The 18,838-nt window shown below is 39.9% G+C and overlaps 1 protein-coding gene across 2 annotated transcripts; it reads left to right on the top strand.

Moving 5' to 3' along the window:
• Nucleotides 1–2,712: 2,712 nt before the first annotated feature.
• Nucleotides 2,713–8,966, top strand: LOC138317072 (uncharacterized). 2 transcript variants are annotated; one of them, XM_069258692.1, is made up of 6 exons: nucleotides 2,713–2,888; nucleotides 3,379–3,522; nucleotides 4,329–4,448; nucleotides 4,721–4,858; nucleotides 4,981–5,115; nucleotides 8,772–8,966. In XM_069258692.1, exons 1-6 carry the CDS (start codon nucleotides 2,780–2,782, stop codon nucleotides 8,915–8,917), a joined length of 792 nt encoding a protein of 263 aa, XP_069114793.1. In that variant the 5' UTR covers nucleotides 2,713–2,779; the 3' UTR covers nucleotides 8,918–8,966. The 2 variants fall into 2 exon arrangements, with proteins under 2 accessions (XP_069114793.1, XP_069114794.1); XM_069258693.1 differs by lacking the exon at nucleotides 4,981–5,115.
• The last annotated feature ends 9,872 nt before the right edge of the window (nucleotides 8,967–18,838 follow it).

Genomic DNA, 18,838 nt, shown 5'->3' with positions numbered 1-18,838 from the left:
GGAATGTAAAACAAAAATGGCTGTCCTCAACAGGGAATGTCTCATAAACGATTCTTGAAATACAGGTATACTTATTTAATAAAAATCATTTTAATAATTTTTAACTTGCATTGTCAGCTTTAACATGCAGGTATTCAAATGATGCTTTGTTTATTCATATGGTGTCAAACAGAGTTTTGTCGAATAAAATTACATTAACACAACAAGCGAGAATCCATATATGTAACATATATCATCAGTATTTTCATTGATATAGAACTTCGTTTTCAAACGCAGCGTTTGTTAGGAAATCAGTTTGGGTTAGTCTGATGTTCAACATTTTATTCCGGAGGCTTTAGCATAAAATTGTGCACTTTGTGATACAAGTATGAAATTTGGTACACCGTTACTATGACCTAATACAAGGTATTTGAGAACGAGACCCCAAGCGGATCTTGCTACTGACGGCCATGGCGCCCATTTTTCAAAATGGCCGCCATAAAAATATTTAAAGGCGAATGTCTTGAAAACCAAATGATGAAGAGTCCTATTTTTTTCAATACTTATATTTTCAGGGTTACTGAATAAAAAGATAAACATTAGAAATTGGTAAAAGACGTCGGCCATCTTGTTTTTTCAAAATGGCCGACATTGAAATGTTAATATTCTAATATCTTGAAAACTTATCGATGTATCGAAAACGTATACCTTAATATCTGCTATTTGGATTAGACATAGACAACTTCAGACTCATTTTTTTCCTCTGACCCATGCATGATTTATTTTTCAAGTAAAGACACTAATCGATGTACTGTATTATATGAAAGCTGAATGTATTTCGTCAAAAAAACAAATGGATTCAAAAATATTACTCCCGAAAAATTATATATATCTGTGATATGCCGGTTCTCATAACTTGGTATATAGAATTAAATCCGCCAAATCACAGTAGAATTAAATGACAATAAATATGTATAAATAATACAAAAATACTGGCAATGGTATTAAATTATATTAAGTCAAACGATCGATTGAAGACATAACACAATTGGTAGATGCATTCACATATGTGCAATAAATTCAGTTTATAATCATACCTTAATTCGTATGTGCAGGTTTTATGAAAAAGTCAGAATTTTGTAAAGAGGATTTGACCAGTAGACATTAGACGACCCGAGTCGGGTGTTGGATAACATAATCAAGAACAGAGTTTCTCGATATGCTTTTCTATGGTAACATATATATTAACCGCAACAAGTCGATTAATACTTATTGATATAACATTTCAACATTTCAATCATGTTTTTATTTCTGCGAGTAAAATATAACAATAAATTGCAGTATTAATAGACAACATCGAATTAAGTTTATCGACTTCACATCTAGCTCGACTTTCAATATCAAAAACACTATCTACAACAGATGAAAAATATCACATCAAAACATTATATATACCAGATGTAGAAGATCACATCAAAAACAATGTCTACTACAGATGTAAAAGATCAACATTAACTAACCCTGGTGATGTGATGCTAAGAAAGACAGTGGCGTGTCGATGCATTGACAAAAGTTTGGTCAAATGTCAGTGACTTGTACATACATGTATAATGAAATCCGCAGATAGAAAAACACCAAAGAAATGCGATACAATTGATATGACGGGTATCCCATAACCCGATTTATTTCTATTGTTAATTGAGATAGATAAAAAGAACAAATGTTACAAACAGAAGAATGTCTGTGTGTATGCCATTGTAACAAGATTAAATCCTTGGGGATAAGTATCGTGCTGACAACCTCGATATCTTCACATGTTATACCACTGTCAACATGAATGCTTTTACACTGACTCTCGTGGTTTTGACTTGTCCTGCAATATTTGCTGCTAATGAAGAATGTTCATCAAAAGGTAGGTTTTCCGTATTAATGACACGGAGGGCGTTTTCGCGATATTTCGAAACATTATGGGTTTTTTTTTCTACTGACGCAAAAATGGTTTATTGTTTTACAATTCGGTGAAATTTTCTAACCAGATTTATAATTACGTTTTTGTTTTGTATATCCTTATTTCACTTATAAGATATAAAATAATCAAAATAGTTGTAAAATAAACAAGTTCATTATATCATAGCAATTAATTCGGTCAATCAGTCGTTTTCCAATTTGGACATTTGATTACATGGTAGTTAAAATGGCGTTATTCTTGATATTTGAGCAAATTTTGAACACTAGTATCGAAGATTAATTATTATATTCTAATATATAATTGATGAACTGGAAAACGCTCTCTTGTTTTTGGTGATTCTGTAATTTCACAGTGTCTCCTATATAATGTCCTCTTTACCAATATCTTATAAGTGACGACGTCATTACAACGTCAATGTTTTTCTGCACAATCGAAATATTTGTTTTGATGCTCGTGAATGTCAAAAGTAATAATACTTTGAATGTGTAACATGATTCATGGGATAACCTGTATATACACTGACAGAACAATGCACGGCCGTCGACGGTGTCACCCTGGAGGAATGCAATACATACAAATGTAGGAAGAGCGACAAGGTTTTGAAATACCAAATCGTCAAAAAACTGCTAAATATGTCATAGATTGATGATTACAAACTTTTACCAGAATTCAATTCTAGGGTTTTATTTTATTTGTCATTAACCCGAATAATATATTTATAGCAGAAGTCGCCAGACCGGCATTCGAACACTAGCCGCATACTCTTATCAAATACAGAGACTTATTTGTGGTTATAAAATTGTAGAGTGTAAAAGACCAGACGGGACGTGTATGAAAAAAGGAATGGGCGAGAATAATGAAGAAAGGTGTATTTTTGAGACTTGTCGGCGTAGGAAGAATGACGGAAGCTTTACTATGGTGTATAAAGAAAGAGCGTATGGTATGTATAGCATTACTATTGCAACTATTAACATTTTATCTATATATAATTCAGTTTAGCTTGCAAAGAACATTTTCATAGTCCTCACAATTAAGTTTGAGAATTTCTTCTTTTTCATAGAGAAAAGCAATCAATGCATTTGAAACAGTCGAGAGATTATATAAATTGGTGATATAATATTTAGGATTAATTTAAATAGATGTTTTATATAATGGAGGTATGCTATTATTGTTATCACAATAAACTGCGAAGTGGTGGTCGGTTTATGATCAGAGAACACGCACATGTTTGTGTTATATTTCCAACATAATAAGGTTCCATCGCAAACAAATATATTTCAATTTCCATTGTTCAAAATATTTCGTTTAAAATCTTATGTGTAAAATCAGTCTTATTCAGTAGCTGCCTTTATACTATAACAATGATGTTTGTGTTATTGCTGTGTATAGCGAGTAAGAGCCTCCTTGGACGTCGCTTTCCATTTGTGCAGGTTGTCCTATGGATGATAGAACATGTTTACGATTCGGGAAGAGAAATGCACTACCAAACCCAGACAAATGTACAGTGACGACCTGTAATAAAAGGAGAAATAAGAAAGGAGTGCCAAGTACTCTTTTAAAAGAGAATTATTTTGGTAAGAGTACATGCGATTTGGTTTTTTCCACGTGATTTGTAGGTTATGTTTTAATATTGAAACCAAAGCTTAGCAAATGCTGTACTCGTATAACAGTTAGCCATTATACTGTGTTGAACAGTTGTGAAAGGGATTACGGTCATATGGCATAAGTCATCGCCCGTTATGTGCCAGACTTTCCGGCAAGATGTTACAAAGCCATGGGTGTGATATATGTCCAAGTCAATGAAAACAATGTAACGCTATCTCGGAGAATTCCTTTGTATTCTTGATTTGGTGGAATAATTAATGAGTGATATGTGCGTGCTAAATAAGCAAATATTTTAGTAGACGTAATGGAATTAAGACATTGTTAATTTGTTACTTTTTCCTCAGATCTTTAATCAGACAAACTAAGAGAACGATATCGTGATCATGTGACAAAAATTTGACTAAGTTCATTCCCTACCACTTGTACTCACGTGACAAAAAGATCTGACGGAAGGTCAATACCTGACCACCTGTACTCACGTGACCTTGTTTTGTAACCTGGACCTGGAAATTAAAGGCTTACCTTTGCCAGATTTTCGAAATAATATCTAAACCTATTTTCCACACATATTGGCATAAATGTAAGCGTGTGCGAAATTTAAATGATGCTCTGAAAAAAAGTACCATTTATTTGTCGTGATATGAACGCGTCAGTGGATGTTACCGAGGAAGATTGATTGATTTCTATCATGTATTTGAATAAAATACCACCCGGTGCTATACACATATCGTACTAAACTTGTTCACGTGTACCAATTGTTTGCTGTGTCTGTCAGGGTGTCCACATGATGGGAAGTGTATGACGGACGATGAGACCAGGACCGAGAATTGTACTACCTATCGGTGTGAGCTAACAAAAGGACGCACGATGATGAAGTGGGCGATAATCCAAACAGGTAATCAACTGGAAACTAATGACATGGTATACACGTATAAATATACCAACATCAACACTACAAAAAATTAAGAGTTTAATATATGCTTTAATGTTTTAATATTATTCCGTATTTTAAAGTGAAAATTAAACGGCAAATAATCATACTGTTACACAAACATGAACTGAACACTAATCCATAACCATTGTATCAGACAATACCACAATGACCTGTGTTGTATTCCGGCTATAGTAACAATGAGGCCTACATTTTTGTAAAAATTAAAAAAACAGGCTGTAACACTGAAGAGGGCTGTAAGTACGATGGCGAGGAATGGTCCGACCTTGACGCTCCTTCCTGTGTTAAGAGACGCTGTGACGTCACGTATGACGGAAACAAATATACCAGATCAAATACTGTGGCAAAGCACGGTAAGATAAGAAAATATCTGAGAGTTGTCAAATTATTCCAAACCCATATAATCAAGATCATTTACGAAAAAGCTTTTACTTTCTATAATACAATATAAGAGGATGATTTACCCTTTGTGAAGGCTGCAGAGCAACTAGCGGTATGTGTTACTATGATGGCGAGACGTGGTCTGAAAGTGACTGTTACACAAGACGATGTGAAGTCAGTGAGACGGAGGATGGTAAATCGATGGCATCCACTAAAATTGATAGTGGAGGTAAGTTAAGTACATAGAGATTCCCCAAAACAAACTCGAGATTGATAAACATAAAACAGTCACTTAGTAACCGTAGTCTCGGATATCACACAAAACAAAAGTAAATAAAATATGCCAAAAATCTGATCAAAAGTAGACTCGCAATTCTGCTCCACTACGATGATCTTCATTACGCTCCAATACAAGTAATCCTAAACAATTGTAATTAGATTTAATAAAATGATTTATTCAAATGTCCAACTTGTTTTACTTGTACAAGGATATACGTCACTGATTTGTCTCAACAGATACATAGTATTTCTCCACTTGTGGGTCCTTGATGTTCCACATCAATTTTACATCGTCAAAGAAGCTGTTAGGCATGTTAAAATATCACTTTCACACATAACATGATTTCAGGAGTTCCACATCAAAGGTTTCAGGTAACAGGGAACATCAAATTAATTTAGTCTTTTTAAAAAACTTAATCGCATGATAAGATACGCGCTTTCGACACTACGTTATCATAGAGATATGCAGGGCTGGTGCTACCATAGCGATGTTCAGAGCTGATTTTACCATAGCGATGTTCAGGGCTGATATTAACCTAACGATGTTCAGGTCTGATGTTACCATAGCGATGTTCAGGTCTAATGTTACCATAGCGATATTCAGGGCTGATGTTACCATAGCGATGTTCAGGGCTGACGTTACCATAGCGATGTTCAGGGCTGATGTTATCCTATCGATGTTCAGGTCTGATGTTACCATAGCGATGTTCAGGTCTGATGTTACTATATGATCAGGGCTGATGTTTCCATAGCGACGTTAAGGCTGATGTTACCATAGCGATGTTAAGAGCTGATGTTACCATAGTGATGTTCAGGGCTGATCTTACCATAAGCGATATTCAGGGCTGTTGTAACCATAGTGATGTTCAGGTCTAATGTTACCAAAGCAATGATTAGGGCTGTTGATACTATTGGGATGTTCAGGGCTGATGTTAACATAGCGATGTCCAGGTCTGATGTTACCACAACGATGTTCAGGGCCGATGTTACTATAACGATATTCAGGTCTGATGTTACGATAATGATGTTCAGGGATGATGTTACCATAGCGATGTTCAGGTCTGATGTAACCATAGCGATGTTCAGGCCTGATGTTACCATAGCGTTGTTCAGGGCTTATGTGTTACTATAACGATGTTCTGGGCTGATGTTACCATAACAATGTTTAGGGCTAATGATACCATATCGATGTTCAGGGCTGATGTTACCATAGCGATGTTTGCAGCTGATATTACCATAAAGATGTTCAGGGCTGATGTTACCATAGCGATGGTCAGGGCTAATGTTACCAAAGCGATGATCAGGGCTGATGTTACCATAGAGATGTTCAAAGCGTATGTTACCATAGCGATGTTCAGAGCTTATGTTACCATAGCGATGTTCAGAGCTGATGTTACCATAGCGATTTTTAGGGCTGATGTTACCATAGCGATGTTCAGATCTGGTGGTAAAATAACGATGTTCAGGGCTGATGTTACTATAGTGATATTAAGGATTGATGTTACTATAACGGTGTTCAGGGCTGATGTTACTATAGCGATGGTCAGAGCTGATGTTACCATAGCGATGTTCAGGTCTGATGTTACCATAACGATGGTCAGGTCTGATGTTACTTTAACGATGTTCAGGTCTGATGGTACTATAACGATGTTCAAAGTTGATGTTATGTTAACAATGTTCAGGGCTGATGTTACCATCGCGATGTTCAGGGCTGTTTTTACTATAAGGATGTTCAGGGCTGATATTACTATAGCGATGTTCTAGGCTGATGTTAACATAGCGATAATCAGAGCTGATGTAACCATAGCGATGTTCAGGTCGCATGTTGTTATAGCGATGTTCAGGGCTGATGTTACCATAGCGATGTTCAGAGCTTATGTTACCATAGCGATGTTCAGAGCTTATGTTACCATAGCGATGTTCAGAGTTTATGTTACCATAGCGATGTTCAGAGCTTATGTTACCATAGCAATGTTCAGAGCTGATTTTACCATAGCGATGTTCAGGGCTGATTTTAATATAGTGATGTTCAGGGCTGATGTTACCATAGCGATGTTCAGGTCTGATGCTACTATAGCAATGTTCAGAGCTGATGTTACCATAGCGATGTTCAGGGCTAATGTTACCATAGCGCTGTTCAGAGCTGATGATACCATAGCAATGTTCAGAGCTTATGTTACCATAGCGATATTCAGGGCTGATGTTACCATAGCGATGTTCAGGGCTGGTGTTACCATAGAGATGTTCAGAGTTTATGTTACCATAGCGATGTTCAGAGCTTATGTTACCATAGCAATGTTCAGAGCCGATGTTACCATAGCGATGTTCAGGGCTGATTTTACTATAGTGATGTTCAAGGCTGATGTTACCATAGCGATGTTCATGTCTGATGGTACTATAGCAATGTTTAGAGCTGATGTTACCATAGCGATGTTCAGGTCTGATGTTACTATAGTGATGTTCAGGGCTGATGTTACTATAGCGATGTTCAGGGTTGATGTAACCATAGCGATGGTCAGAGCTGATGTAACCATAGCGATGTTCAGGTCTGATGTTACCATAACGATGTTCAGGTCTTATGTTACTATAACGATGTTCAGGGCTGATGTTACCATAACGATGTTCAGGGCTGATGTTACTATGGTGATGTTCAGGGCTGATGTTACCATCGCGATGTTCAGGGCTGTTGGTACTATACGGATGTTCTGGTCTGTTGTTACTTTATCGATATGCAGGGCTGATGTTACCATAGCGATGTTCAGGACTGATGTTATTATAGCGATGTTCAGGACTGATGTTATTATAGCGATGTTCAGGTCTGATGTTATTATAGCGATGTTCAGGACTGATGGTATTATAGCGATGTTCAGGACTGATATTATTATAGCGATGTTCAGAACTGATGTTATTATAGCGATGTTCAGGACTGATGGAATTATAGCGATGTTCATGACTGATGTTATTATAGCGATGTTCAGGTCTGATGGTACTATAACGATGTTCAGGTCTGATGTTATCATAGCGATGTTCAGGACTGATAATCCTGATCACTTCCACTGATGAATCAAATGGTTCAAAGTAACAAAGAAATGAACTGAAAGTACTTTGGACAGGTCAACATTAAAGATGGTGTTTTATTCATGTGCGTAAGGAAATGTCTTCGTTTAGGTGGATTAATTATCTGATAATGCTCTAGCTGGCGTTGGCAGATTGATATCAGTACAAATGTTATCATGACGATGATAGGTCCCTGAGGACGCTTGGCCATACTATATATCTCATAATTTATCTGATTAGGGATAGGGCATACCACCAAATATTTCTTGATAATAAGGTATTAATCATTAATAATATACAGGGAAATGTTTATCTGCTATTCAATAAGTCATCTATATCATCAAATAGATATATTATGTTAATTACCCTCTAATGTTTTGTTAATGAAATATCTTACTTGTATTCAGGATATATATTATTGATTATATCTGGTGCTTTATATATGATACTAGATATTTTGAATAAATCAGATAGTTTAAATACTGACACTACTGTCTCCTTTTCCTGTGAATTTTTTGTGTGTTGAATGACGTTGACTTTTTTTATCAGTTTGTAAGGATGCTGATGGGTCGTGCAAGAGTTATGGCGAGTCATTTAAATACAGGGCGGGAAGTGAACTTCTTGACTGTGTGTGCGAGAAAACCACCTCTGAAAGCGGATACCCCCAAGGAAGTCCAAAGTGTGCAGTTCCGTAATCATTATGAACACCTAGGAATACACAACGTCTGGATAAATGAATTGTTGTAGCTGCCATATTATTGCTATAAGTAATTGATATAGTCACTCCGTATCAATTAAATCCACATATTCCTGTTAAGTTGACTTCCTTATATTTACATTCACTTGGAAAACGTTATAGACGGAATCGCTGCATGTTATACGGGTAACTATGATATTTGTTTACTTTAAAAACCTTTCATATCATAGCTATAAAATTATGCCCTTTATCCTCCAGAATGCAATATTAAAGAGTATAGAATTAATGTGAGGAGCCTGTATGTGAAAGTTTAATTATTCATCTGAAACAGGGAATACTAGACCAAGCAGTTTTTGTCCGTCCGTTCACAATACACGCCAAACATATACGGCACATTTGAGTAGCACAAAGGTCGACATGGTTACTGAAGGATTCACGAGTAGCACAAAGGTCGACATGGTTACTGAAAGATTCACGAGTAGCACAAAGGTCGAAATGGTTATTGAAGGATTCATGAGTAGCACAAAGGTCGACATGGTTACTGAAGGATTCATGAGTAGCACAAAGGTCGACATGGTTACTGAAGGATTCATGAGTAGCACAAAGGTCGACATGGTTACTGAAGGATTCACGAGTAGCACAAAGGTCGACATGGTTATAGAAGGATTCATAAGTAGCACAAAGGTCGACATGGTTACTGAAGGATTCATGAGTAGCACAAAGGTCGACATGGTTACTGAAGGACACATGAGTAGCACAAAGGTCGACATGGTTATTGAAGGATTCATAAGTAGCACAATGGTCGACATGGTTATAGAAGGATTCACGAGTAGCACAAAGGTCGACATGGTTATAGAAGGATTCACGAGTAGTACAAAGGTCGACATGGTTACTGAAGGATTCACGAGTAGCACAAAGGTCGACATGGTTACTGAAGGATTCACGAGTAGCACAAAGGTCGACATGGTTACTGAAGGATTCACGAGTAGCACAAAGGTCGACATGGTTACTGAAGGATTCACGAGTAGCACAAAGGTCGACATGGTTACTGAAGGATTCATGAGTAGCACAAAGGTCGACATGGTTACTGAAGGATTCATGAGTAGCACAAAGGTCGACATGGTTACTGAAGGATTCATGAGTAGCACAAAGGTCGACATGGTTACTGAAAGATTCATGAGTAGCACAAAGGTCGACATGGTTACTGAAGGATTCACGAGTAGCACAAAGGTCGACATGGTTACTGAAGGATTCATGAGTAGCACAAAGGTCGACATGGTTACTGAAGGATTCAAAAGTAGCACAAAGGTCGACATGGTTACTGAAGGATTCACGAGTAGCACAAAGGTCGACATGGTTACTGAAGGATTCATGAGTAGCACAAAGGTCGACATGGTTACTGAAGGATTCATGAGTAGCACAAAGGTCGACATGGTTATTGAAGGATTCATAAGTAGCACAAAGGTCGACATGGTTATAGAAGGATTCACGAGTAGCACAAAGGTCGACATGGTTACTGAAGGATTCATGAGTAGCACAAAGGTCGACATGGTTACTGAAGGATTCATGAGTAGCACAAAGGTCGACATGGTTACTGAAGGATTCATGAGTAGCACAAAGGTCGACATGGTTACTGAAGGATTCATGAGTAGCACAAAGGTCGACATGGTTATAGAAGGATTCACGAGTAGCACAAAGGTCGACATGGTTATAGAAGGATTCACGAGTAGCACAAAGGTCGACATGGTTACTGAAAGATTCATGAGTAGCACAAAGGTCGACATGGTTATAGAAGGATTCACGAGTAGCACAAAGGTCGACATGGTTACTGAAGGATTCATGAGTAGCACAAAGGTCGACATGGTTACTGAAGGATTCATGAGTAGCACAAAGGTCGACATGGTTACTGAAAGATTCATGAGTAGCACAAAGGTCGACATGGTTACTGAAGGATTCATGAGTAGCACAAAGGTCGACATGGTTATTGAAGGATTCACGAGTAGCACAAAGGTCGACATGGTTACTGAAGGATTCACGAGTAGCACAAAGGTCGACATGGTTACTGAAAGATTCACGAGTAGCACAAAGGTCGACATGGTTATAGAAGGATTCACGAGTAGCACAAAGGTCGACATGGTTATAGAAGGATTCACGAGTAGCACAAAGGTCGACATGGTTATAGAAGGATTCACGAGTAGCACAAAGGTCGACATGGTTACTGAAGGATTCATAAGTAGCACAAAGGTCGACATGGTTACTGAAGGATTCATGAGTAGCACAAAGGTCGACATGGTTATTGAAGGATTCATAAGTAGCACAAAGGTCGACATGGTTACTGAAGGATTCACGAGTAGCACAAAGGTCGACATGGTTACTGAAGGATTCATGAGTAGCACAAAGGTCGACATGGTTACTGAAGGATTCACGAGTAGCACAAAGGTCGACATGGTTACTGAAGGATTCAGAAGCACAAAGGTCGACATGGTTACTGAAGGATTCAGAGTAGCACAAAGGTCGACATGGTTACTGAAAGATTCACGAGTAGCACAAAGGTCGACATGGTTATTGAAGGATTCACGAGTAGCACAAAGGTCGACATGGTTATAGAAGGATTCACGAGTAGCACAAAGGTCGACATGGTTACTGAAGGATTCATGAGTAGCACAAAGGTCGACATGGTTACTAGAAGGATTCACGAGTAGCACAAAGGTCGAAATGGTTACTGAAGGATTCATTAGTAGCACAAAGGTCGACATGGTTACTGAAGGATTCATGAGTAGCACAAAGGTCGACATGGTTACTGAAGGATTCATGAGTAGCACAAAGGTCGACATGGTTACTGAAGGATTCATGAGTAGCACAAAGGTCGACATGGTTATAGAAGGATTCACGAGTAGCACAAAGGTCGACATGGTTACTGAAGGATTCACGAGTAGCACAAAGGTCGACATGGTTACTGAAGGATTCACGAGTAGCACAAAGGTCGACATGGTTACTGAAGGATTCACGAGTAGCACAAAGGTCGACATGGTTATAGAAGGATTCACGAGTAGCACAAAGGTCGACATGGTTACTGAAGGATTCACGAGTAGCACAAAGGTCGACATGGTTACTGAAGGATTCATGAGTAGCACAAAGGTCGACATGGTTACTGAAGGATTCACGAGTAGCACAAAGGTCGACATGGTTACTGAAGGATTCATGAGTAGCACAAAGGTCGACATGGTTATTGAAGGATTCATAAGTAGCACAAAGGTCGACATGGTTACTGAAGGATTCACGAGTAGCACAAAGGTCGACATGGTTACTGAAGGATTCATGAGTAGCACAAAGGTCGACATGGTTATAGAAGGATTCACGAGTAGCACAAAGGTCGACATGGTTACTGAAAGATTCATGAGTAGCACAAAGGTCGACATGGTTATAGAAGGATTCACGAGTAGCACAAAGGTCGACATGGTTATAGAAGGATTCATGAGTAGCACAAAGGTCGACATGGTTACTGAAGGATTCATGAGTAGCACAAAGGTCGACATGGTTACTGAAGGATTCATGAGTAGCACAAAGGTCGACATGGTTATAGAAGGATTCACGAGTAGCAAAAAGGTCGACATGGTTACTGAAGGATTCATGAGTAGCACAAAGGTCGACATGGTTACTGAAGGATTCATAAGTAGCACAAAGGTCGACATGGTTATAGAAGGATTCACGAGTAGCACAAAGGTCGACATGGTTACTGAAGGATTCATGAGTAGCACAAAGGTCGACATGGTTATAGAAGGATTCACGAGTAGCACAAAGGTCGACATGGTTATAGAAGGATTCATGAGTAGCACAAAGGTCGACATGGTTATAGAAGGATTCACGAGTAGCACAAAGGTCGACATGGTTATAGAAGGATTCACGAGTAGCACAAAGGTCGACATGGTTATAGAAGGATTCACGAGTAGCACAAAGGTCGACATGGTTATAGAAGGATTCACGAGTAGCACAAAGGTCGACATGGTTATAGAAGGATTCACGAGTAGCACAAAGGTCGACATGGTTATAGAAGGATTCACGAGTAGCACAAAGGTCGACATGGTTATAGAAGGATTCACGAGTAGCACAAAGGTCGACATGGTTATAGAAGGATTCACGAGTAGCACAAAGGTCGACATGGTTACTGAAGGATTCACATGAGTAGCACAAAGGTCGACATGGTTATAGAAGGTACTGAAGGATTCATGAGTAGCACAAAAGGTCGACATGGTTACTGAAGGATTCATGAGTAGCACAAAGGTCGACATGGTTACTGAAGGATTCACGAGTAGCACAAAGGTCGACATGGTTACTGAAGGATTCATGAGTAGCACAAAGGTCGACATGGTTACTGAAGGATTCATGAGTAGCACAAAGGTCGACATGGTTATAGAAGGATTCACGAGTAGCACAAAGGTCGACATGGTTATAGAAGGATTCACGAGTAGCACAAAGGTCGACATGGTTATAGAAGGATTCACGAGTAGCACAAAGGTCGACATGGTTATTGAAGGATTCATGAGTAGCACAAAGGTCGACATGGTTACTGAAGGATTCACGAGTAGCACAAAGGTCGACATGGTTACTGAAAGATTCATGAGTAGCACAAAGGTCGACATGGTTATTGAAGGATTCACGAGTAGCACAAAGGTCGACATGGTTACTGAAGGATTCACGAGTAGCACAAAGGTCGACATGGTTACTGAAGGATTCATAAGTAGCACAAAGGTCGACATGGTTACTGAAGGATTCATGAGTAGCACAAAGGTCGACATGGTTACTGAAGGATTCACGAGTAGCACAAAGGTCGACATGGTTACTGAAGGATTCAGATAGCACAAAGGTCGACATGGTTATGAAGATTCAAGTAGCACAAAGGTCGACATGGTTACTGAAGGATTCATGAGTAGCACAAAGGTCGACATGGTTACTGAAGGATTCACGAGTAGCACAAAGGTCGACATGGTTACTGAAGGATTCACGAGTAGCACAAAGGTCGACATGGTTACTGAAGGATTCACGAGTAGCACAAAGGTCGACATGGTTACTGAAGGATTCATGAGTAGCACAAAGGTCGACATGGTTATTGAAGGATTCACGAGTAGCACAAAGGTCGACATGGTTACTGAAGGATTCACGAGTAGCACAAAGGTCGACATGGTTACTGAAAGATTCATAAGTAGCACAAAGGTCGACATGGTTACTGAAAGATTCATAAGTAGCACAAAGGTCGACATGGTTACTGAAGGATTCATGAGTAGCACAAAGGTCGACATGGTTACTGAAGGATTCATGAGTAGCACAAAGGTCGACATGGTTACTGAAGGATTCATGAGTAGCACAAAGGTCGACATGGTTACTGAAGGATTCACGAGTAGCACAAAGGTCGACATGGTTACTGAAGGATTCATGAGTAGCACAAAGGTCGACATGGTTATAGAAGGATTCACGAGTAGCACACAAAGGTCGACATGGTTATAGAAGGATTCACGAGTAGCACAAAGGTCGACATGGTTATAGAAGGATTCACGAGTAGCACAAAGGTCGACATGGTTATAGAAGGATTCACGAGTAGCACAAAGGTCGACATGGTTATAGAAGGATTCACGAGTAGCACAAAGGTCGACATGGTTATAGAAGGATTCACGAGTAGCACAAAGGTCGACATGGTTACTGAAGGATTCACGAGTAGCACAAAGGTCGACATGGTTACTGAAAGATTCATGAGTAGCACAAAGGTCGACTTGGTTATAGAAGGATTCACGAGTAGCACAAATGTCGACATGGTTATAGAAGGATTCACGAGTAGCACAAAGGTCGACATGGTTATAGAAGGATTCACGAGTAGCACAAAGGTCGACATGGTTACTGAAGGATTCATGAGTAGCACAAAGGTCGACATGGTTACTGAAGGATTCATGAATAGCACAAAGGTGGTCGACATGGTTACTGAAAGATTCACGAGTAGCACAAAGGTCGAAATGGTTACTGAAGGATTCATAAGTAGCACAAAGGTCGACATGGTTACTGAAGGACACATGAGTAGCACAAAGGTCGACATGGTTATTGAAGGATTCATAAGTAGCACAATGGTCGACATGGTTATAGAAGGATTCACGAGTAGCACAAAGGTCGACATGGTTACTGAAAGATTCATGAGTAGCACAAAGGTCGACTTGGTTATAGAAGGATTCACGAGTAGCACAAAGGTCGACATGGTTATAGAAGGATTCACGAGTAGCACAAAGGTCGACATGGTTATAGAAGGATTCACGAGTAGCACAAAGGTCGACATGGTTACTGAAGGATTCACGAGTAGCACAAAGGTCGACATGGTTACTGAAGGATTCATGAGTAGCACAAAGGTCGACATGGTTACTGAAGGATTCATGAATAGCACAAAGGTCGACATGGTTACTGAAAGATTCACGAGTAGCACAAAGGTCGACATGGTTACTGAAGGATTCATGAGTAGCACAAAGGTCGACATGGTTACTGAAGGATTCATGAGTAGCACAAAGGTCGACATGGTTACTGAAGGATTCATGAGTAGCACAAAGGTCGACATGGTTACTGAAGGATTCACGAGTAGCACAAAGGTCGACATGGTTATAGAAGGATTCACGAGTAGCACAAAGGTCGACATGGTTACTGAAAGGATTCACGAGTAGCACAAAGGTCGACATGGTTATGAAGGATTCAGAGTAGCACAAAGGTCGACATGGTTACTGAAGGATTCAGAGTAGCACAAAGGTCGACATGGTTACTGAAGGATTCACGAGTAGCACAAAGGTCGACATGGTTACTGAAGGATTCACGAGTAGCACAAAGGTCGACATGGTTACTGAAGGATTCACGAGTAGCACAAAGGTCGACATGGTTACTGAAGGATTCACGAGTAGCACAAAGGTCGACATGGTTACTGAAGGATTCACGAGTAGCACAAAGGTCGACATGGTTACTGAAGGATTCATGAGTAGCACAAAGGTCGACATGGTTATTGAAGGATTCATAAGTAGCACAAAGGTCGACATGGTTACTGAAGGATTCACGAGTAGCACAAAGGTCGACATGGTTACTGAAGGATTCATGAGTAGCACAAAGGTCGACATGGTTATTGAAGGATTCACGAGTAGCACAAAGGTCGACATGGTTACTGAAGGATTCATGAGTAGCACAAAGGTCGACATGGTTACTGAAGGATTCATGAGTAGCACAAAGGTCGACATGGTTATAGAAGGATTCACGAGTAGCACAAAGGTCGACATGGTTATAGAAGGATTCACGAGTAGCACAAAGGTCGACATGGTTACTGAAGGATTCATGAGTAGCACAAAGGTCGACATGGTTACTGAAGGATTCATGAGTAGCACAAAGGTCGACATGGTTATTGAAGGATTCATAAGTAGCACAAATGTCGACATGGTTATAGAAGGATTCACGAGTAGCACAAAGGTCGACATGGTTATAGAAGGATTCACGAGTAGCACAAAGGTCGACATGGTTATAGAAGGATTCACGAGTAGCACAAAGGTCGACATGGTTACTGAAGGATTCATAAGTAGCACAAAGGTCGACATGGTTATAGAAGGATTCACGAGTAGCACAAAGGTCGACATGGTTACTGAAAGATTCACGAGTAGCACAAAGGTCGACATGGTTATAGAAGGATTCACGAGTAGCACAAAGGTCGACATGGTTACTGAAGGATTCATGAGTAGCACAAAGGTCGACTTGGTTATAGAAGGATTCACGAGTAGCACAAAGGTCGACATGGTTATAGAAGGATTCACGAGTAGCACAAAGGTCGACATGGTTACTGAAGGATTCATGAGTAGCACAAAGGTCGACATGGTTACTGAAGGATTCATGAATAGCACAAAAGGTCGACATGGTTACTGAAGGATTCATGAGTAGCACAAAGGTCGACATGGTTACTGAAGGATTCATGAGTAGCACAAAGGTCGACATGGTTACTGAAGGATTCATGAGTAGCACAAAGGTCGACATGGTTACTGAAGGATTCATGAGTAGCACAAAGGTCGACATGGTTATAGAAGGATTCACGAGTAGCACAAAGGTCGACATGGTTATAGAAGGATTCACGAGTAGCACAAAGGTCGACATGGTTATAGAAGGATTCACGAGTAGCACAAAGGTCGACATGGTTACTGAAGGATTCACGAGTAGTAGCACAAAGGTCGACATGGTTATTGAAGGATTCACGAGTAGCACAAAGGTCGACATGGTTATAGAAGGATTCACGAGTAGCACAAAGGTCGACATGGTTATAGAAGGATTCACGAGTAGCACAAAGGTCGACATGGTTATAGAAGGATTCACGAGTAGCACAAAGGTCGACATGGTTATAGAAGGATTCACGAGTAGCACAAAGGTCGACATGGTTACTGAAGGATTCATGAGTAGCACAAAGGTCGACATGGTTACTGAAGGATTCACGAGTAGCACAAAGGTCGACATGGTTATAGAAGGATTCACGAGTAGCACAAAGGTCGACATGGTTACTGAAGGATTCACGAGTAGCACAAAGGTCGACATGGTTACTGAAGGATTCACGAGTAGCACAAAGGTCGACATGGTTACTGAAGGATTCATGAGTAGCACAAAGGTCGACATGGTTACTGAAGGATTCATGAGTAGCACAAAGGTCGACATGGTTATAGAAGGATTCACGAGTAGCACAAAGGTCGACATGGTTACTGAAGGATTCATGAGTAGCACAAAGGTCGACATGGTTACTGAAGGATTCATGAGTAGCACAAAGGTCGACATGGTTATAGAAGGATTCACGAGTAGCACAAAGGTCGACATGGTTATAGAAGGATTCACGAGTAGCACAAAGGTCGACATGGTTACTGAAGGATTCATGAGTAGCACAAAGGTCGACATGGTTATAGAAGGATTCACGAGTAGCACAAAGGTCGACATGGTTATAGAAGGATTCACGAGTAGCACAAAGGTCGACATGGTTATAGAAGGATTCACGAGTAGCACAAAGGTCGACATGGTTATAGAAGGATTCACGAGTAGCACAAAGGTCGACATGGTTATAGAAGGATTCACGAGTAGCACAAAGGTCGACATGGTTACTGAAGGATTCATGAGTAGCACAAAGGTCGACATGGTTACTGAAGGATTCATGAGTAGCACAAAGGTCGACATGGTTACTGAAGGATTCACGAGTAGCACAAAGGTCGACATGGTTACTGAAGGATTCATGAGTAGCACAAAGGTCGACATGGTTACTGAAGGATTCATGAGTAGCACAAAGGTCGACATGGTTACTGAAGGATTCACGAGTAGCACAAAGGTCGACATGGTTACTGAAGGATTCATGAGTAGCACAAAGGTCGACATGGGTTATGAAGGATTCATGAGTAGCACAAAGGTCGACATGGTTACTGAAGGATTCATGAGTAGCACAAAGGTCGACATGGTTATGAAGGATTACACAAGTGCACATAGTAGCACAAAGGTCGACATGGTTATAGAAGGATTCACGAGTAGCACAAAGGTCGACATGGTTACTGAAGGATTCATGAGTAGCACAAAGGTCGACATGGTTACTGAAGGATTCATGAGTAGCACAAAGGTCGACATGGTTACTGAAGGATTCATGAGTAGCACAAAGGTCGACATGGTTATGAAGGATTCACGAGTAGCACAAAGGTCGACATGGTTACTGAAGGATTCACGAGTAGCACAAAGGTCGACATGGTTATAGAAGGATTCACGAGTAGCACAAAGGTCGACATGGTTATAGAAGGATTCACGAGTAGCACAAAGGTCGACATGGTTATAGAAGGATTCACGAGTAGCACAAAGGTCGACATGGTTATAGAAGGATTCACGAGTAGCACAAAGGTCGACATGGTTA

Source organism: Argopecten irradians, chromosome 2 (assembly GCF_041381155.1).
Source record: "Argopecten irradians isolate NY chromosome 2, Ai_NY, whole genome shotgun sequence".
Taxonomy (NCBI): Eukaryota; Metazoa; Mollusca; class Bivalvia; order Pectinida; family Pectinidae; genus Argopecten; species Argopecten irradians.
Note: the sequence above shows the minus strand (reverse complement) of the source record. Positions and strands in the feature narration are given on the sequence as shown.

What these genes read in the sequence shown, in the direction of transcription:
- LOC138317072 (XM_069258692.1), top strand. Translation starts at nt 2,780, where the DNA reads ATGAAAAAAGGAATGGGCGAGAATAATGAAGAAAGGTGTATTTTTGAG. An exon ending in TTTAAAAGAGAATTATTTTG is followed by an intron (nt 3,523 to 4,328) that starts GTAAGAGTACAT and finishes TGTGTCTGTCAG; the next exon opens with GGTGTCCACATGATGGGAAG. An exon ending in GTGGGCGATAATCCAAACAG is followed by an intron (nt 4,449 to 4,720) that starts GTAATCAACTGG and finishes TTAAAAAAACAG; the next exon opens with GCTGTAACACTGAAGAGGGC.